This window comes from Hypanus sabinus, chromosome 15, assembly GCF_030144855.1.
Source record: "Hypanus sabinus isolate sHypSab1 chromosome 15, sHypSab1.hap1, whole genome shotgun sequence".
NCBI lineage: Eukaryota > Metazoa > Chordata > Chondrichthyes > Myliobatiformes > Dasyatidae > Hypanus > Hypanus sabinus.
The window spans coordinates 84,863,652-84,880,591 of NC_082720.1; the positions used below are offsets into that span (position 1 = coordinate 84,863,652).

At 42.9% G+C, this 16,940-nt stretch overlaps 1 protein-coding gene across 7 annotated transcripts in view; it reads left to right on the forward strand.

Annotated features, from left to right (window-relative positions):
- The window catches only part of tcf7 (transcription factor 7), a 231,758-nt gene that overhangs the window by 183,096 nt on the left and 31,722 nt on the right, over positions 1-16,940 (forward strand). For 6 of the 7 annotated variants that reach the window (XM_059990624.1, XM_059990628.1, XM_059990626.1 and 3 more), the window contains 4 exons: positions 1,474-1,560; positions 8,190-8,312; positions 13,852-14,014; positions 14,769-14,876. In XM_059990624.1, the coding sequence (XP_059846607.1) occupies positions 1,474-1,560; positions 8,190-8,312; positions 13,852-14,014; positions 14,769-14,876 (481 nt within the window). The remainder of the gene's footprint in view (positions 1-1,473; positions 1,561-8,189; positions 8,313-13,851; positions 14,015-14,768; positions 14,877-16,940) is intronic. The other variant, XM_059990625.1, reaches the window with a different exon arrangement.

Here is a 16,940-nt window from a genome sequence, read left to right on the forward strand (position 1 = left end):
GAATTCATTACCATAAACAGCTTTGAAGGCTAAGTCTTTGAGTATATTTAAAGCATAGGTTGATAGGTTACAGGGAGAAGGCAGGAGAATGGGGTTGAGAGGAATAATAAATCAGCCATGATGGATGGCAGAGCAGACTCGATGGGCTGAATGGCCTAGTTCTGCTTCTTTGTCTTATGGTCTATCCAGGCACCTGGAAGAATAAATCTTAACTGCATCACCTCCTTCCCACCAAAAAACTATACAGTTAAAATGCACCTCATAAATTATCACACACAAATTGTACAAATGCTAAATAATCGTTATGTTGATATGTTAGTAATCTGGCTTAATCAATTTATGCCTCCTGTGTGTGGCACTCTTGCTGTGAGAAATATTCTGCATACTTCAACAACACTCTGTATCCTCTGCACATTCAGCAGTAATAAGGCCAAGAAATATTGAGCAATGGCAAAATAGGCTAAGTTGCTGCTCAAAAATAAGCTTGAAAAATGTTCTGGCTTCAAATAGGTGACATACGTTAACACGGCAGAAATATTTATTTGGATAGCAGTTGATTCGCAGTTGCAGTTATCCACTCTATCCCTTTACCTCTTCTGTTCACACATCATTCCCTTTGGAGGTTATCCTTAACAAGCTATTTTTGAACCTGTACCTGTTGATATTTGCCATTTACTTGTGATCTCAATTTTATGCAGACTGCAAACACATTCACCAGAACCCTCCAATCAATCAAAAAAAATTCTAATCAAACAACTTCTGCCTTTCCAATGTTAAGAGGACCAATTAACTGCTACTTCTTGGTTTTACCAGCCAGTCATTTGTCAGCCCACTTTAATATGATTCAGCCTTTCCCATTGTCCTTTTGAGTTAATCCACGACCGTTCTCCCTACTGGGTAATGAAGTCACCAGGGTTCGAGCCCAGCAGAGAAGTGACTGGTTCATGCTGAATTAGTAAATCTCTGAGATTTGGAGAGGGAAACCAAACAATATGATGATGAATATGAACAGTAAAGACATCTGTGACAGTTTAGTAATTAATTATTGGGTGCAACTCACTGTTTATTCTCACCAATTTAGAATGGACATTGGACCATATACCCAGCCGAGCACTGACAACCCAGGCATCATCCAGCATCAAACCTGATTACCTTTATCTAATGGGGAAAGGACAAATGAAAAAACAAGTTAGAAATCTCCTCTAATTCCTCTGGAAAACATTATCCTACAGCCATCAGGGACAACCAGCTTCATTCTACTAACATGCTGGAACCCAGCTCCCGAGGAGAGAGTTCTCATTCACCACAGATTCCTCAAAGCAAAGTTTCTTTATCCCATTCTCTCGTAAGCAATAAAAGGAGTAAAGCAATACTTAGCACACGGCACAATAAGATGCAGTCTATCTTTTTTAAGCTCATAGGTAAAGCCTGTAAGGCCTAGCAGCTGATAGATCCTTTTCTCCCCGATCCCAGGCAAGGTCAATCTGTCTATCCAATTACATCATGTGGATTTAGACAATCTTACACCTCCGGGCTTCCAGCCAGTACTTCCATATCCAGGTAGGTATGATGTGTGAGACTAGTCAGCGGCAATGCTAGTCTCACAGCTTGCAGCTTCTGCCAAGAAGTGTCCAGCAAGCCCGGCTGAACATGTGGTTCTCGGGCAACATGCCAGAGCTGGGCCTCAGGTTCCAATCAGCACTCATCTGTTCAGTTTAAGGGAGCTGAGCTCTGATGAGTACTGATCTCCAGCTTAGCTTTAAATGTGCCCTTACTGTCCCGTAGCAGGATTGTTGTCCAGTATTGTGATGTCAGAGCCCTGTGTCTTTTGTTGCATTCACAACCGGCTTCAAACTTTATTAAGCATTTTATTGGTTTTCTAAATTAAATGTTACGTTATAGGTTGGCAGCCGGTGGGAGTAATGTAGCACATCAGCCTTCTGTGCACCTGAGTAAGGTGCAGCTGTGAACCTGAGCCGGTCGTGTGTGTTGATAAAGACTGCAATGTTGGAGAACAACCCTATTAATGTGATTCTGTAATTATGTGTCTACAAAATGAGATGTCATGCACAGTAAAACCTGGTGTTCATTTTTTCAAAGTTTCTGTCCACTAATCTCCCTTGCCCCACGTGTTCATCAGCTGAGCAGGAGTCTAGTGGAATGAGGCGCGAAATAATTTGACCTGTTATCGGATAAGTGTTAGTGCAGCTGTTAATAGCAGGGGAGAGATCTGTAATAATGAATTCCTGACAGAAATCCACTATTTTGTTTTATCTCCAGAGCAGCAGAGATGGTGAAATCAGTATCATTAACTAGGATTATATGTTCGCCAAATGTGTGAATAGTCCATTGCTGCATCTCAAGCAGAACCTTCTCAGCTGACAGAGGCAAAAGTTGGGGAAGTGATGTTGCAGTGTTGCCGTCGTCTCCAATCCATCTCTCTTCAAGCATAGGGTAGCCACTGGCCCGTAATGTAAAAGGGCTGCATGTACTCAGAAGGTTGATCAGCATCTGGGGAGAGAGTGAAAAACAAAATCAACGTTCCAAGCGGATTCCTATCTTTGCCCCTTAAAGAGAGGATTATCTATGGGTTAAGCTTTCCATTCTGCCAAAGAGTCTCAATCTCTTGATCTAAATCACTACCCTCCGTCATTTGCATTAACTATTATCCGGATTGTTGTGCACTTCATTCTTCCTCAGCAAATTTCTGTGGATCCTTTTCTACTTGGCTTTGAGCTCAGCTTCCTATTTTCAGCATCTGCTCCACCCAGTACCACCAAACTTCAGCTGGAGTTAGCATTTGTCACAAGGTTCCGTTCTGAGGGATAGTAGGGAGAGGGGCTGTGGTGTGGAGAGTGGGGGGGGGGGTGGATATCAGAAAAGAGACCAGTGGCCAACTGCTGCTAAAAATATACATCCATGCTGACAACAGATACATATCAGGCTCAGTTTCCTTTGGATAGTTGGGAATTTGTGAAGAACTGTATCCAGCAGAAGAAAAGAGAATAAATTAGCAAAAAAAAAGAGGCACACCTGAGGACTGGGAGAAATTCAGAGACCAGCAGAGGAGGACAAAGGGCTTAATTAGGAAAGGGAAAAAAGATTTTGAGAGAAAGCTACAGGGAACATAAAAACTGACTGTAAAAGCTTTTATAGATACGTGAAAAGAAAAAGATTGGTCAAGACAAATGTAGGTCCTTTACAGTCAGAAACAGGTGAATTGATCATAGAGAACAAAGACATGGCAGACCAATTGAATAACTACTTTGGTTCTGTCTTCACTAAGGAGGACATAAATAATCTTCCGGAAATAGTAAGGGACCGAGGGTCTAGTGAGATGGAGGAACTGAGGGAAATACATGTTCGTAGGGAAGTGGTGTTAGGTAAATTGAAGGGATTAAAGGCAGATAAATCTCCAGGGCCAGATGGTCTGCATCCCAGAGTGCTTAAGGAAGTAGCCCAAGAAATAGTGGATGCACTAGTGATAATTTTTCAAAACTCCTTAGATTCTGGATTAGTTCCTGAGGATTGGAGGGTGGTTAATGTAACCCCACTTTTTAAAAAAGGTGGGAGAGAGAAACCAGGGAATTATAGACTGGTTAGTCTGACATCGGTGGTGGGGAAAATGCTAGAGTCGGTTATCAAAGATGTGATAACAGCACATTTGGAAAAAGGTGAAATCATCGGACAAATTCAACATGGATTTGTGAAAGGAAAATCATGTCTGACGAATATTATAGAATTTTTTGAAGAGTGGATGAGGGAGAGCCAGTGGATGTGGTATATTTAGATTTTCAAAAGGCTTTTGACAAGGTCCCACACAGGAGATTAGTGTGCAAACTTAAAGCACGTGGTATTGGGGGTATGGTATTGACGTGGATAGAGAATTGGTTGGCAGACAGGAAGCGAAGAGTGGGAGTAAACGGGACCTTTTCAGAATGGCAGGCAGTGACTAGTGGGGTACCACAAGGCTCAGTGCTGGGACCCCAGTTGTTTACAATATATATAAATGATTTAGACAAGGGAATTAAATGCAGCATCTCCAAGTTTGCGGATGACACGAAGCTGGGCAGCAGTGTTAACTGGGAGGAGGATGCTATGAGGATGCAGGGTGACTTGGATAGGTTGGGTGAGTGGGCAAATTCATGACAGATGCAATTTAATGTGGATAAATGTGAGGTTATCCACTTAGGTTACAAAAACAGGAAAACAGATTATTATCTGAACGGTGGCCGATTAGGAAAAGGGGAGATGCAACGAAACCTGGGTGTCATTGTACACCAGTCATTGAAGGTGGGCATGCAGGTACAGCAGGCGGTGAAAAAGGCAAATGGTATGTTGGCATTCATAGCAAAAGGGTTTGAGTACAGGAGCAGGGAGGTTCTACTGCAGTTGTACAAGGCCTTGGTGAGACCACACCTAGAATATTGTGTGCAGTTTTGGTCCCCTAATCTGAGGAAAGACATTCTTGCCATAGAGTGAGTACAGAGAAGGTTCACCAGATTGATTCCTGGGATGGCAGGACTTTCATATGAAGAAAGACTGTATCAACTAGGCTCATACTCACTGGAATTTAGAAGATTGAGGGGTGATCTTATTGAAACGTATAAAATTCTAAAGGGATTGGACAGGCTAGATGCAGGAAGATTGTTTCCGATATTGGGGAAGTCCAGAACGAGGGGTCACAGTTTAAGGATAAAGGGGAAGCCTTTTAGGACCGAGATGAGGAAGAACTTCTTCACACAGAGAGTGGTGAATCTGGGGAATTCTCTGCCACAGGAAACAGTTGAGGCCAGTTCATTGGCTATATTTAAGAGGAAGTTAGATATGGCCCTTGTGGCTAAAGGGATCGGGGGTATGGAGAGAAAGCAGGTACAGGGTTCTGAATTGGATGATCAGCCATGATCATACTGAATGGCGGTGCAGGCTTGAAGGGCCGAATGGCCTACTCCTGCACCTATTTTCTATGTTTCTAATATAGGTAGCATAAAAACTAACCATTTTTCACTGAGTGCGTTTTTCAAAGAAGAAAAAAATGTTCCTTAGATTTATTCATGCTGTAGAATTCTCTTATCCCTTTGATTCAGTTTATAACAGCATCAAATTACTTATCACTTTTCATTTGTTTGCAATTGCAAGGATATTTCTTTGACAATATTATCAGCCCATTTCCCACCAGGATTCACTGTAAATGTCCTTGTTGCTTTTCATTTTCTAAGTTTGATTCAGTGTGTCAATGTGCGCTTGTTTGTGATCTGTCAGGTCAGGAGAAGTCTGTACTAATCATCGTGCAATATGTGTGTGTGGCATTGATGTGTGTCCGATAGCGGGTTTTATTTTGGAAGTCTGGTTCTATTACAATTTTTTTTTTTCAGTTTAAAAGCAAGAGAAAAAGAGTTAATTTTGCAGTCCCTTTCTTAGCCTCAGGTTGTCCCAAAGCATTAAACTGTCAATAAAGTATACCTTAAACTGTAGCCATTATTGTTATATATGAAATTCAGCAGCCAATTTATTCACAGCGAACCTCACAAAGGCAATGTGTGAATGATCGTGTAATCTGTTATGATAACTCTGCTTGGAAGTTAAAAATTGCTTAGAACACCAGGAATAACTTCTTAATGTCCTTTGAAATAACTTCATGGGATCTTGCTCAGACTGTGAATTTTCTACATTATCATGTTAATTGATCCCAGATTAGATTAAACTCCACATTGTGAAAGATGGAAACTGAATTTTGTGTGATGTGCAAGGTAACTGTTTTTGAATAAGATGATCTTGGACGTGAATTATTGTGAAGCTTTGCTCTTATTACACAATATTGCATAATCAATGATATCACATAATCAGTGTCACCAGCGATACCAGCCTATCACATAACCAGCGTGTCACACCCTGCCCTCACTCATCAATTTATAAGGAAACTGGGAAATACAGTATACTGCTGACTCAAACAATAACACTTGTTTTGTAAAGTTGCCCAAGGCAAATGTTGGCCTCAAAACTCTATTATACCTAATTGAAACAGAGTTACTTCAATATCTTCCCAAACTTTCACAATTTCAGGACCAGAATCAGAATCAGACTTAATATCATCAGTGTGTATCGAGAAGTTTTGTTAGCTTTGAAGCAGCAGGAAAATGCAATACATAATAATAGGGGAAAAAACTGAATTACAGTAAGTATATCAGTAGTGCAAAAATGTAAAAAAAAGGGGAAAAAGTAGTGAGGTAGTTTTCGTGCATTCAATGTCCATTTTGAAATTTGATGGCAGAGGGGAAGAAGCTGTTCCTGAATCGTTGAGAGTGTGCCCTCACACTTCTGTACCTCCTTCCTCATGGTAACAATGAAAAGAGACCATGTCCTCGGTGATGAGAATCCTTAATAAATGGATGCTGCCTTTTTGAAGCACTGCTCCTTGAAGATGTCCTGGATACTATGGATGCTGATGCCCACGATGAGGCTGACTAAGTTTACAACTCTCTGCAGCTTACTTTGATCCTGTGCAACAACCCCCTCCCCTCCCCCCCCCACTAGATGTTAATGCAGCCAGTTAGAATGCTCTCAACGGTGCATCTGTAGGAATTTGCAAGTGTTTTAGGTGACGTACAAAATCTCCTCAAACTCCTAATGAAATATAGCAGCTGTCATGACTCCTTTGTAGCTGCATCAATCTGTTGGGTCCAGGATAGATCCTCAGAGATATTGACCCCCAGGAACTTGAAAATGCTCACTCTTTCCACTTCTGATCCCCCAATGAGGAATGCTGTGTGTCCTCTCATCTTACCTTTTCTGAGTCCACAGTCAGTTCTTTAGTCTTACTGATGTTGAGTGCAAGGTTGTTGCTGTGTCACCACTTAACAAGCTGATATATCTTACTCCTGTACGCCCTCTCATCACCATCTGAGACTCTAAAACTAGAATCAATACTTTTATTCATAGAAATCTATGCATAGCAGAGCAACTTCCCAGACAGCTACTGCGTGCCATGTCCATTGATGGAATAGGGTGGTGGCACAACTGCAGCACACAGTTTGTCCCTGTCTTCTGCATTTCAAAGGTTCCATTTAATGTCAGCGAGATGTATATAATATACATCCTGAAATGCTTTTCCTTTGCAAAACATCCACAAAAACAGAGAAGTGCCCCAAGAATGAATGACAGTTAAACGGGAGAACCCCAAAGCGCCCCCCCACCCGCGCGTAAGTGGCGGTGAGCAACGATCCCCCCTCCCCCCACCGCCAAAGCAAAGAAGCGCACCCACTACCGAGCACAAGCATGAGCTAAGCGATAGCAAAGACGCAGGCCTTGCAGTTGCCCCAAAGACAATCGCAATTCATCCAGCATTCAACAGCCCAAAGGTTCTCTCTCTCCCTAATAAAGGAGAGGGAGCTGTCGCCACCCCCCCCCCCGCCCCTATTTCAGTGCAGAAGTCACTGACTCTCTTTTATAGAGATGGCCTGACTCTCTGAGAGAACATTGCTGACAGTTCTACATACCTCTTGGCTGGAAGTAAATATACCGAGGCCTATTATTTGTATATATTCAAACCTTGATCAAAGAAGCAAGTTTGAAAACCATCTTAAAGGAGAAAAGAGCAGTACATTTAAGGAGAAAACCAGAGAGCAGAGCTTTGGTGGCTAAAGGCACTACCAGAACAGCTAAATTCAGGGCACGCATAGGGTCAGCACTGAAGGAGCACATGGGCATTAGTGATACTGAGGGGCTGAACTGTGGAGGGATTTGAAAGCAAGAGTAAGAATTTTAAGATGGAAGCATTGCTTATATAGGGTCCTAATTTACCCTCCCAAATTTGCATATTTTCCTCTGCTCCTCACAATAAGTTACTGATGCATTCTGGTTAATAGCTCCAACACCTCCTGTCTCACTCAAAGGCTTATTCTTCATGTTGGAAACTTCATCTCAGCAAAATGTTTCACCTTCCAATACAAATCATCCAAAAGCAACTGGAGGCTGGGCTATCAACCCTTCCCGCATTTGTGACCCTTTTCATCTGTAGCTCAGCATTTATGACTTAGCGTTGGCTGCTTTTGAGGTGGTAATACGCTTTAGCCTTATTGGATTGGGAGCTGTAGTTCACGGGCCGTGTGTCTCCTCTATCCACATCCAGACATTTCTAACAGGTGAAGGATTTGAGGCCAAGTTAACCACCGTACCTTGTTTGTTTGCAGGTTCCCCCATCCTTTGGTGCTGGGCCCCCCAGGCATGCACTCAACAGGGATCCCCCATCCTGCTATTGTGAGCACTTCCAGCAAACCGGACATGAGTCAGTACGACAATGGCCTCAGATGTGTGTAAGTAAAGAGTTGGAAAAGTTAGTGTTGTTTGCCCCTGCGGTGAAGAGCTGCCATAAGGACAGACTCTTTTAACTGCTCTGTGTGCTTCTAACACCCATCTTGCCCTGGATATTTGGCTTCACCATTGATAAACTAATAAAGTCATCCAGCATCTGAAGTACAGCCTGGGAAATAACTTCCATCAAGAGGAATTAGAGGGGACACCTTTTCCCTAAATATATGGTGCATGATTCTCTGGGTTCCATTTCCCCTTCTGCTGCCTGTAAGGAGTTTGTACATTCGCCCCATGTCCGTGTGGGTATCCTCCGGGTGCTCTGGTTTCCTCCCACAGTCCAAAGACGAACTGATTGATAGGTTAATTGGTCATTGTAAGTTGTCCCGTGATAGGCTAGGGTTAAATTGGGGTTGCTGGGTGGTGTGGTTCAAAGGGTTTGAAGGGTCTATTCCACGCTGGATCTCAATAAACAATGGAGTAAGTAATTATGCAAATTACCTATAAAAGCATCCATCATCATTAAAAAGTCTTCTTTCGCTTGTTTATGTACATGATGCGCTGACAAATCTCAAGTCTTTGTGGCTTGCAGTAGGTATTATGTAATATCGTTCAATAAGAAGCTGCCTCTTGTTCCTCCCTTTCTGCTGGGAATTGAACGACTGACATAGTGTCTTTAAGGTTTATACATCCAGAAGCATAGTGAATGATGCAATTCAAGCTGATGCTGAGGAATGCAAGTCCACCACCCTGCTTTAATCATTTTCCTCTGTGGTAACCATTCTCTGGCTATTTTGTCTCACTCCATAAATAGATCCAAGCACTTCTTGACGCAAGACCATGAGACAGGAGCAGAATTAGGTCATCTGGCCCATTGAGTTTGCTCTGCCATTCCATCATGGCCAATTTATTTTCCCTCTCAAACCCATTCTCCTGCCTTCTCCCTGCAGCCGGTGACACCCTTACTAATCAAGTACATATCAGCCCTCTGCTTTAAATACACCCATTGACGTGGTCTCCACAGGCTCCTGTGACAACAGATTCCACAGACTCACCACCCTCTGGCCAAAGAACTTCTTCTTTGTCACCATCCTAAAGGGACGTTGTGTTTTGAGGCTGCATCCTGGGTGTCTGGAATGGCATAATACCCCTTTTGGAATAATGAGGGGATCTTTTACTGAGGTACTTCCGGAATTAACCTTGATGTCGCTCCTGGAGAAGTTATTGTATTGCTGTACCTCCTCCCTACACTTCAGCACCATCCAAAACTGCCAGACTACTGTTGCCACGACTACAGCACAAGATGGCCACCCAGAACCCAGGCATTCTAATGGCGTACTGGGCCACACATGAAGCCTGACACCCTACTATTGTGTTCATTGAGTGAACCCATTACAGGACAGCGGACACAAGTCTTTCTGATTTCTTTCTTGATTTTCAAAGGACAATTCAAACTAAGACTTGGTTCAGCAACTGATGGCAACTCTCTGGTTCCTCAGCCAGCTAACCGAATTTCAGGTGTGAACCCAGATGTAGCGTTGTCAAAGTATTTGACTTGAAGGCCTAGCATTTAATTACCATATAACATGAAGCAGAATTAGGCCATTCAGCCCATCAAGTCTGTTCCAACATTCCATCAAGGCTGATTTATTATCCCTCTCAACCCCAATCTCTTGCCTAATGCCTGTAATCTGTGATGTCCTTACTAACCAAGAACCTATCAAACTCTGCTTTAAGGATACCCAAAGGCTGGCCTTCACAGATTACAGATTGTAATCCATGGCAATGAATTACACAGATTTCTTTATTGCTGAAGAAATTTCTCCTCATCTCTGTTCTACAGGATTGTCCTTCCATTCTGTTCCCAGACTCCTCCATATAGGAGACATCCTCTCCACATCCACTCTATCTTGACCTTTCAATATTCAATGGGTTCAATGAGATTTCTCCCCCCCCCCATTCTTCTAAACTCCAGTGAGTACAAAATATTTTCCTCAAACATTAACCCTTTCATTCCTGGTATCATTTTCGTGAGTCTCCTCTGGACCCTCTCTAATGCCAGTCCATCCATTCTTAGATAAAGGGTCAAAACTGCTCACTGTAATTCAAGTGCGGTCTGACCAATGCCTTATAAAGCCTCAGTATTACATGACCACACACAGAATCTTCCAGCTGGGGGCATTGGATTGAGATGAAAGGAGGGAACCACAATTGATTTTTCCCTCCCTGGCTTGGTGCCTTTGAGACCAGTTATAGCGCCTCTCATTGCCAGCTGAGTTGAAATCAGCTTACTCAGCACAGTCCAGGGATCTTCTGCCTTGTGAAGCTCTGTAATGTGGTAATTTTAGTCAGTAATACATCAAGAAAATGCAACAGAAGTGAATTTCTATGGGTTACACTTACATTTCTAGAGAAAGCCCGTCAGCATTTAAGTTATACCCAGATGGAAGTCATATACATATTCAAATTATGCATTTAAAAAAGCATTTCTGATTCACAATTCTCATTACTTAATGAAGAGACACTGAAGATAAAGATAATTTTGCCTAAGTTCTGCAGGGAAGTGTGAAGCTGGAAGTAATTATTCTCTTGGCTAGGTGGAATGCTAAGCAACTGTTACTTATAAATTATATAATTGAAGAGTTATGTTATATTTGGCACTGTATGAATCAGTTTGGGATAGAAGTTACTAACAGATGCAAAATGTTAAACAGACAGTATTCTTTTATGACTAGAATTAAGCTACAACAGTTAACCTTCATCATCTTTAAATACCATGTGTTAATGAACAGTTGACAAAAGAAAGTAGAAACAATCTGGATTTTAAAGCCCCCCTCTTCCACCTTTCATCGGGGCATTTCTGCTGCATTATTGTATAATTAGATTAGTGCATGCAGCAAAACATTGTTTTTTGATTAATTTGAAACACTAGCTTGGTCAAAAGAAAAGCTTGTTTCACAAACTGCCTTCAGATTGAGCCAAATTTGCCAGTTGTGTATTTGATCATGTTCCAACAGTGGCTTAAACTTTTGCTGTGCTGCTTTGCAATTTTAAAGTAAAGTATTAAAATAAGGTAACAAAAGATAACAGTTATACAATGTCTTTGGTACAGGTCAGCTTTCTATCAAGGTTTCAGTGAAATCTTCCTGTAGAAAGGGGATTTGATAAATACACTAGGTCTTTAGACTAAAACCTGTTTCTTTTTATGTGCTGCAAGGCTGATAAATGATAACAATTATTCTTTTCTCCTGTGTAATTATATGAAATGCTTACCGTGCATGCCTGTTTTCTCAGAAGAGTGGAAGATATCACATTGTCAGATTTGCTTTTCAACTCAGTGGAATTTATTTGCAAGATTATACATCAGGGTATCTCAGTAGATTTTGCTGTTAATATGCCTATTTCAAAAAGAGTACTTGGATGTAGCAGATTGAACATTCTAGGAAGATCATGCACCCAGGAACATCCCACACACAACTTTTTTCCAGTTAGTAGATGGTAAATTAGATAGGTTCCCTGAAAGCCTTGTGATCTTAATTTTTAAAAATCACTCAATAGAATCATAGGAGCCTCTAGGAAGTTGTCCTTGAATCCATCTCAACTGTTCATTTTCTGTATTTCACTGCGATCCTCCACTGGCCACAAGCAATACTGTCCTTTAAGACGATGAAATTACAAAGAAAAACTTTGAAACCATAAAGGTAGAACCACAATGAAGTTCTGAGGTTCAAACCCATAAAAGGCAGAATGTCTTATTCTAGTGAGCATTTATTTTTACATAAATTACAATCTATAAGCATTGGGTTTGCCATGACAGGATTGGTGGTAGCTTTCAAGAAGGTCAAGGTGCTGGTAATAGGTAGTCCAGGTCTCAGAAGGTAGAATAGAGCCTGGGGATCACTGATGTTCAAAAGTTCAAAGTACATTCATTATCAAAGTTTGCGTACTATATACAACCTTAGGACTTGTCTCCTTACAGGCAGCCACGAAACAAAGAAATCCAATAGAACCCGTGAAAATCCAGACCATCAAACACCCGGTGTGCAAGCTGAACGTCCCAGTCTACAGTCTACAGGCTCTGAGCTTTTCAATCTGACCCGGCGCTTAAGTCAGCCAAACAGCGGTCATTCCTTGCCCTTGGACCCAGGCTGTGCCGCTGCGAGACACGTCCAGGCTTGGGGCCCTCCACCTTGATTCGGCCCATACCTAACGTTTCCGAGCCGGCCCAGCACTGGAACTGGTCGAACACCAGCTTGTTGCTCACTCTCAGGCCCAGGCACTGCCACCTTGCTTCAGTTCTGCCACTTCAACCGGGCTTCAAGTCCGCTGCCGCAATGGCCGAACATTGGCTTGTTCCCTCTGTCAGATAGACCATGGGCTTAATGCCACGTCTGAGAGGGCCTGATCTTCTGCGGGCACACTGAAAGCGATGCTGAATTTCATCATCAGCGTCTGCTTCACTGGGGGGTGTCTCCTCAGATATGGATCGTGGTTGATCATCTGCAGTGTCTTGCTATGAGTCTTCTTTGCAGACGGAGAGGGGACCTTTATCTTGCCAGGACCCAATCTCAGTGAAAACCAATGTCAGACAAGAGTGAGTCATTGCCCTGACACTTCTCTCAATATTTCTCACCGCAGTGTTGCACTTCCCCTCTGAAAAACTTTCCGCAGGAGTGAAACTAAACTTCGGAGCAAATGGAAGGCTGTTCAGTGAACAGCGTTTCCACTGCAGAATTAAGGTCACTCGAACCTCAGCAGTGAAGTGGCACTATGCTGACAATGCTTGCCTTTAGGGTGAGCACGAAGCAGTCAATGCCTTACTTGTTGGAGCACATGAGAGGATGGTCTGTGTGTGTGTGTGTGTGTGTGTGTGGTTTAACGCTTTCAGGTAGATCTGAAAGAGTTCAGTATTAATGCTTCACTAGCTCTCATGGGCATCAAGCATTTCTTGTTGCATTTGTAAACTCTCAGTGGTTCACTGATCCTTGTGTTCTTGATCTTGAGTTTACTCAGAATGAATTTAACAGGTTGGTCAAAGTGAAAATGGGCAGCATCACTGCTTTGATAAAACATCAACTCCGGGATTTTGCTAGTCTGCCATTCTTACTTCATCTTTGATATTCAAACTAGAATTGAAAGTGAGAATAAAAAGTCAATACCTTGTTTCATTATGCTACTAAACAATGCTAACAATTAGTTACTTCACTGGGGTTGCTGGCGGAGCTGCTGCTTCACGCAGCCAGTGACCAGGGGTCAGTCCTGACCTCCCGTGCTCTCTGAGTGGAGGGTGCATCTTTTCCCTGAAAACACATGACTTCCTGCAGTTTTATAACCCACACCCCTGAGACGTACAGATTGAGGAGTTAATTAGCCATTATCAATTGTCCCTAGTATGCAGGTGAGTGGGAGAATCTGAGAGGTGTGAAGGGGTATGGAGGGGGAGGGTGGAGAATAAAATGAAATTAGCGTAAGTGGATGCCTGATGGTCACTGCATAATGCAATGACAGCTTATTCTTAAACACTGTACTATTTTTGTCCTTTAGGAAACCTAATCCTGAACCAAAAAGGGAAAAAGAGAGTAAAAAGCCAACCATTAAAAAGCCCCTCAATGCATTTATGCTCTACATGAAAGAAATGAGGGCAAAGGTCGTAGCCGAGTGTACTCTGAAAGAGAGCGCTGCCATCAATCAAATTTTGGGTAGAAGAGTAAGTAAATTATATATACCAACAGTGATGTTTGTGCATCTGTCTGTTCCTTACTGTTCTCCACCTGAGGGAAATACCTCATATTCAAGTACATCATGAACACTCCTTCACTACTCCCATTTGTCACTATTTTTTATTGGAACTTTTTTTGTATTGCACTATACTGCTGCCCCATAACAACAAATTTCACGACTATGTCTGTGATAATAAACCTGACTCGGATCTCAAAAGTTCCTTGCGAACCCCGAGCAGAGGTCGTCAGAATTCTTGTGAGGTGAATACGTGTCGAGTTTTTTTTTACCACCCAGTGCAGTGAAGGAAAATAAATCCAGTTTGCTTCCTCATTTTTTCCCTCTCAAGTCAAAAGGACACCAGAAGATCTGTAGCTTGTTTAGACAGGCACCATTTTTATTAACCACCCCCCCCCCCCCCACCACCACCACACTTATCCAGGAGATCAAAGTTAAATCTTGGTCTGGAGGGCATGGTCTCTGAGAGCTTTTCTGTTTGAAACCACTGAAGGGCCTCCGGCTGTGGCACCTGGGAAAAGCAGGGCTGTAGGAGGTGAGTGGGAGGGAATTCTATTGCGGTCACACACGGGACAAGATTTTCCATGGGGGTCGGGCTTTCTGAGATGACATGCTTTCATCTCGGGCTTTCTGATAACATCATCATTGGAAATGTGTATTGCAGAGGATGCTTGCTCTTCAATGCAAATATAATAGTTGCCATTATTGTATTTTTATTGACACAGTGGCATGCTCTTTCCCGTGAAGAACAGGCAAAGTACTATGAACTGGCAAGGAAAGAGAGACAACTGCACATGCAGCTTTACCCAGGCTGGTCTGCCAGGGATAACTATGTAAGTTAACTTCTAAAGCTCAGTGATTATCAGTGGTTAACGGTAGAAACAGCTGATTCTATTTAAACTGAATGGTGATGATGTTCTGGAAAATACTACCTGACCAACATTTCCCTGCTTTCTTCACTTACACTCTTCTGAAGACAACTACACACCAGTGCCTCACCAACTGATGCAAATGCAGCAATTAATCTTTTGTTACTACACATATAGAACTAAAATTGCTCATTTTTAGTTGATTCCACAATGTATTACTATAATCTTTCCCCGTTCAGTTCTATGAACTTATCCTCAAGGCAAGCTTTGTGAATTTGATTTGTCTGGTCTATATGAAGTTTAAAGTCCCCCATGGTTATCACATTATCTTGCTGACTTTTCATCTCCTACCTGCAAGGCAGTGAAGCTGCTTAAACTGACTTCACCAGAGAAGGAGTATTCCAGATATTGACACCAGATTGGCTGTAGCTTTTTCACTGAACTTGTGTTGTGTGAATTCAATGCACAATCTGTTCTAAAGATTCACAACTGATGCTCTGTGCAATATTGTTGCTGCCATGCATTGGCAGGGTACATGCCTGAAGTGCCTCTAAATACCCTGAGGATATAGAAAATCTTTCCAGCTCTTCCACCTACTACAGAACCAAAAAATACAGACCTCGCTTTCACCCATGTTATCTGATCCTTCAGCGGCCACCTGCAGTTGCTCCTGTCACCCCGTACCTCCCCTGGAGAAAGTGCAGGTTAACTTCCTGTTTGCAAGCTGGTTTTCAGGAGAGCTAGCCACTGGAATCATAGAGAGGTATACAGCAAAGAACAGGCTCTTCAACACACGGAGGGCGTGTGAATCGTCAAACCCTCATTTACACTAAGCCTGTGTTAACCCCATTTTAAATTATTCACAGTTTCTGCTGATGCATCCAGCAAATCAAACGTGAAATAACAATAGCCAGACTCTGAAGTCATCATAATGTGCAGGAAACACCAGCGTTGACGACATCGACACTGAACGAGTGGCATCCATCATCAAGAACCCTCACAGTCTAGGCCAGTGGTCCCCAACCACCGGGCCACAGACCGGTACCGGGCCGCAAAGCATGTGCTACCGGGCCACGAGGAAACAATATCATTTGCTGATACGCAACAATATGAGCCGGCTGCACCTTTCCTCATTCCCTGTCGTGCCCACTGTTGAACTTGAACACATGTGAGGTCATTACCCACGCGAGGTCATCAGTCGCCTAAACGCAGTGATAACCTTGCGCCAGGGATCACTAGTTGGCCTCAGGTAACCAGCTGCCTCGCGCGGCCGACAAGAACTGCCGTTGCTACTGGCCTGGAGTGCGGACAGATGGGCGCCACCTCTAAATCTGTTTATCACACTGAATGTTCGTGGGGAACCTGGTGCTAAAATATTCGCAGACGACCTAATTCGGGCTCAAGGTTCCGTAAGTAGCAGAGCAGCTACCTCACTGCGATCTACTGAAAGTCATCCCTTGGCCGATAGATCCTACCTACCTACGAGGGGGGGCGGGCGCGGCCCTGTCGCATTCCTCACTCGGTCGGTCGCTCTCTCCGGACTGCGACCGCCACAGCCCTGGCACGGGGACCTCTGGGCCCTGACCTTGTGCTCTCACTGGTGTGTTCATACGAGGAAAATAAGCATTGTCTGTTTAATATCCAAACGTTACTTAAAATGTTATGATGCTATTGACTTATAAGTGAGTTATAATTGACTTATCACTATGTTCATCCAAGGAAAATATGCACTGTGTGTTTAATATTAAATTCATTAGATAACCATTTTAGAAACGAAATTGAGCATATTAGTCACTTATAAGTGACTTATAGTTGACTTATCACCTATATTACGGTGGTGATTAACACCCCCCCACTCCCCCACCACCAGTCAGCCGGTCCGTAAGAATATTGTCAATATTAAACCGGTCCACGGTGCAAAAAAGGTTGGTGACCCCTGATCTAGGCCATGCTCTCTTCTCACTGCTGCCATCAGAAAAGAAGTTCAGGAATCTTAGGTCCCACACCACCAAGTTCAGGAACAGCTGT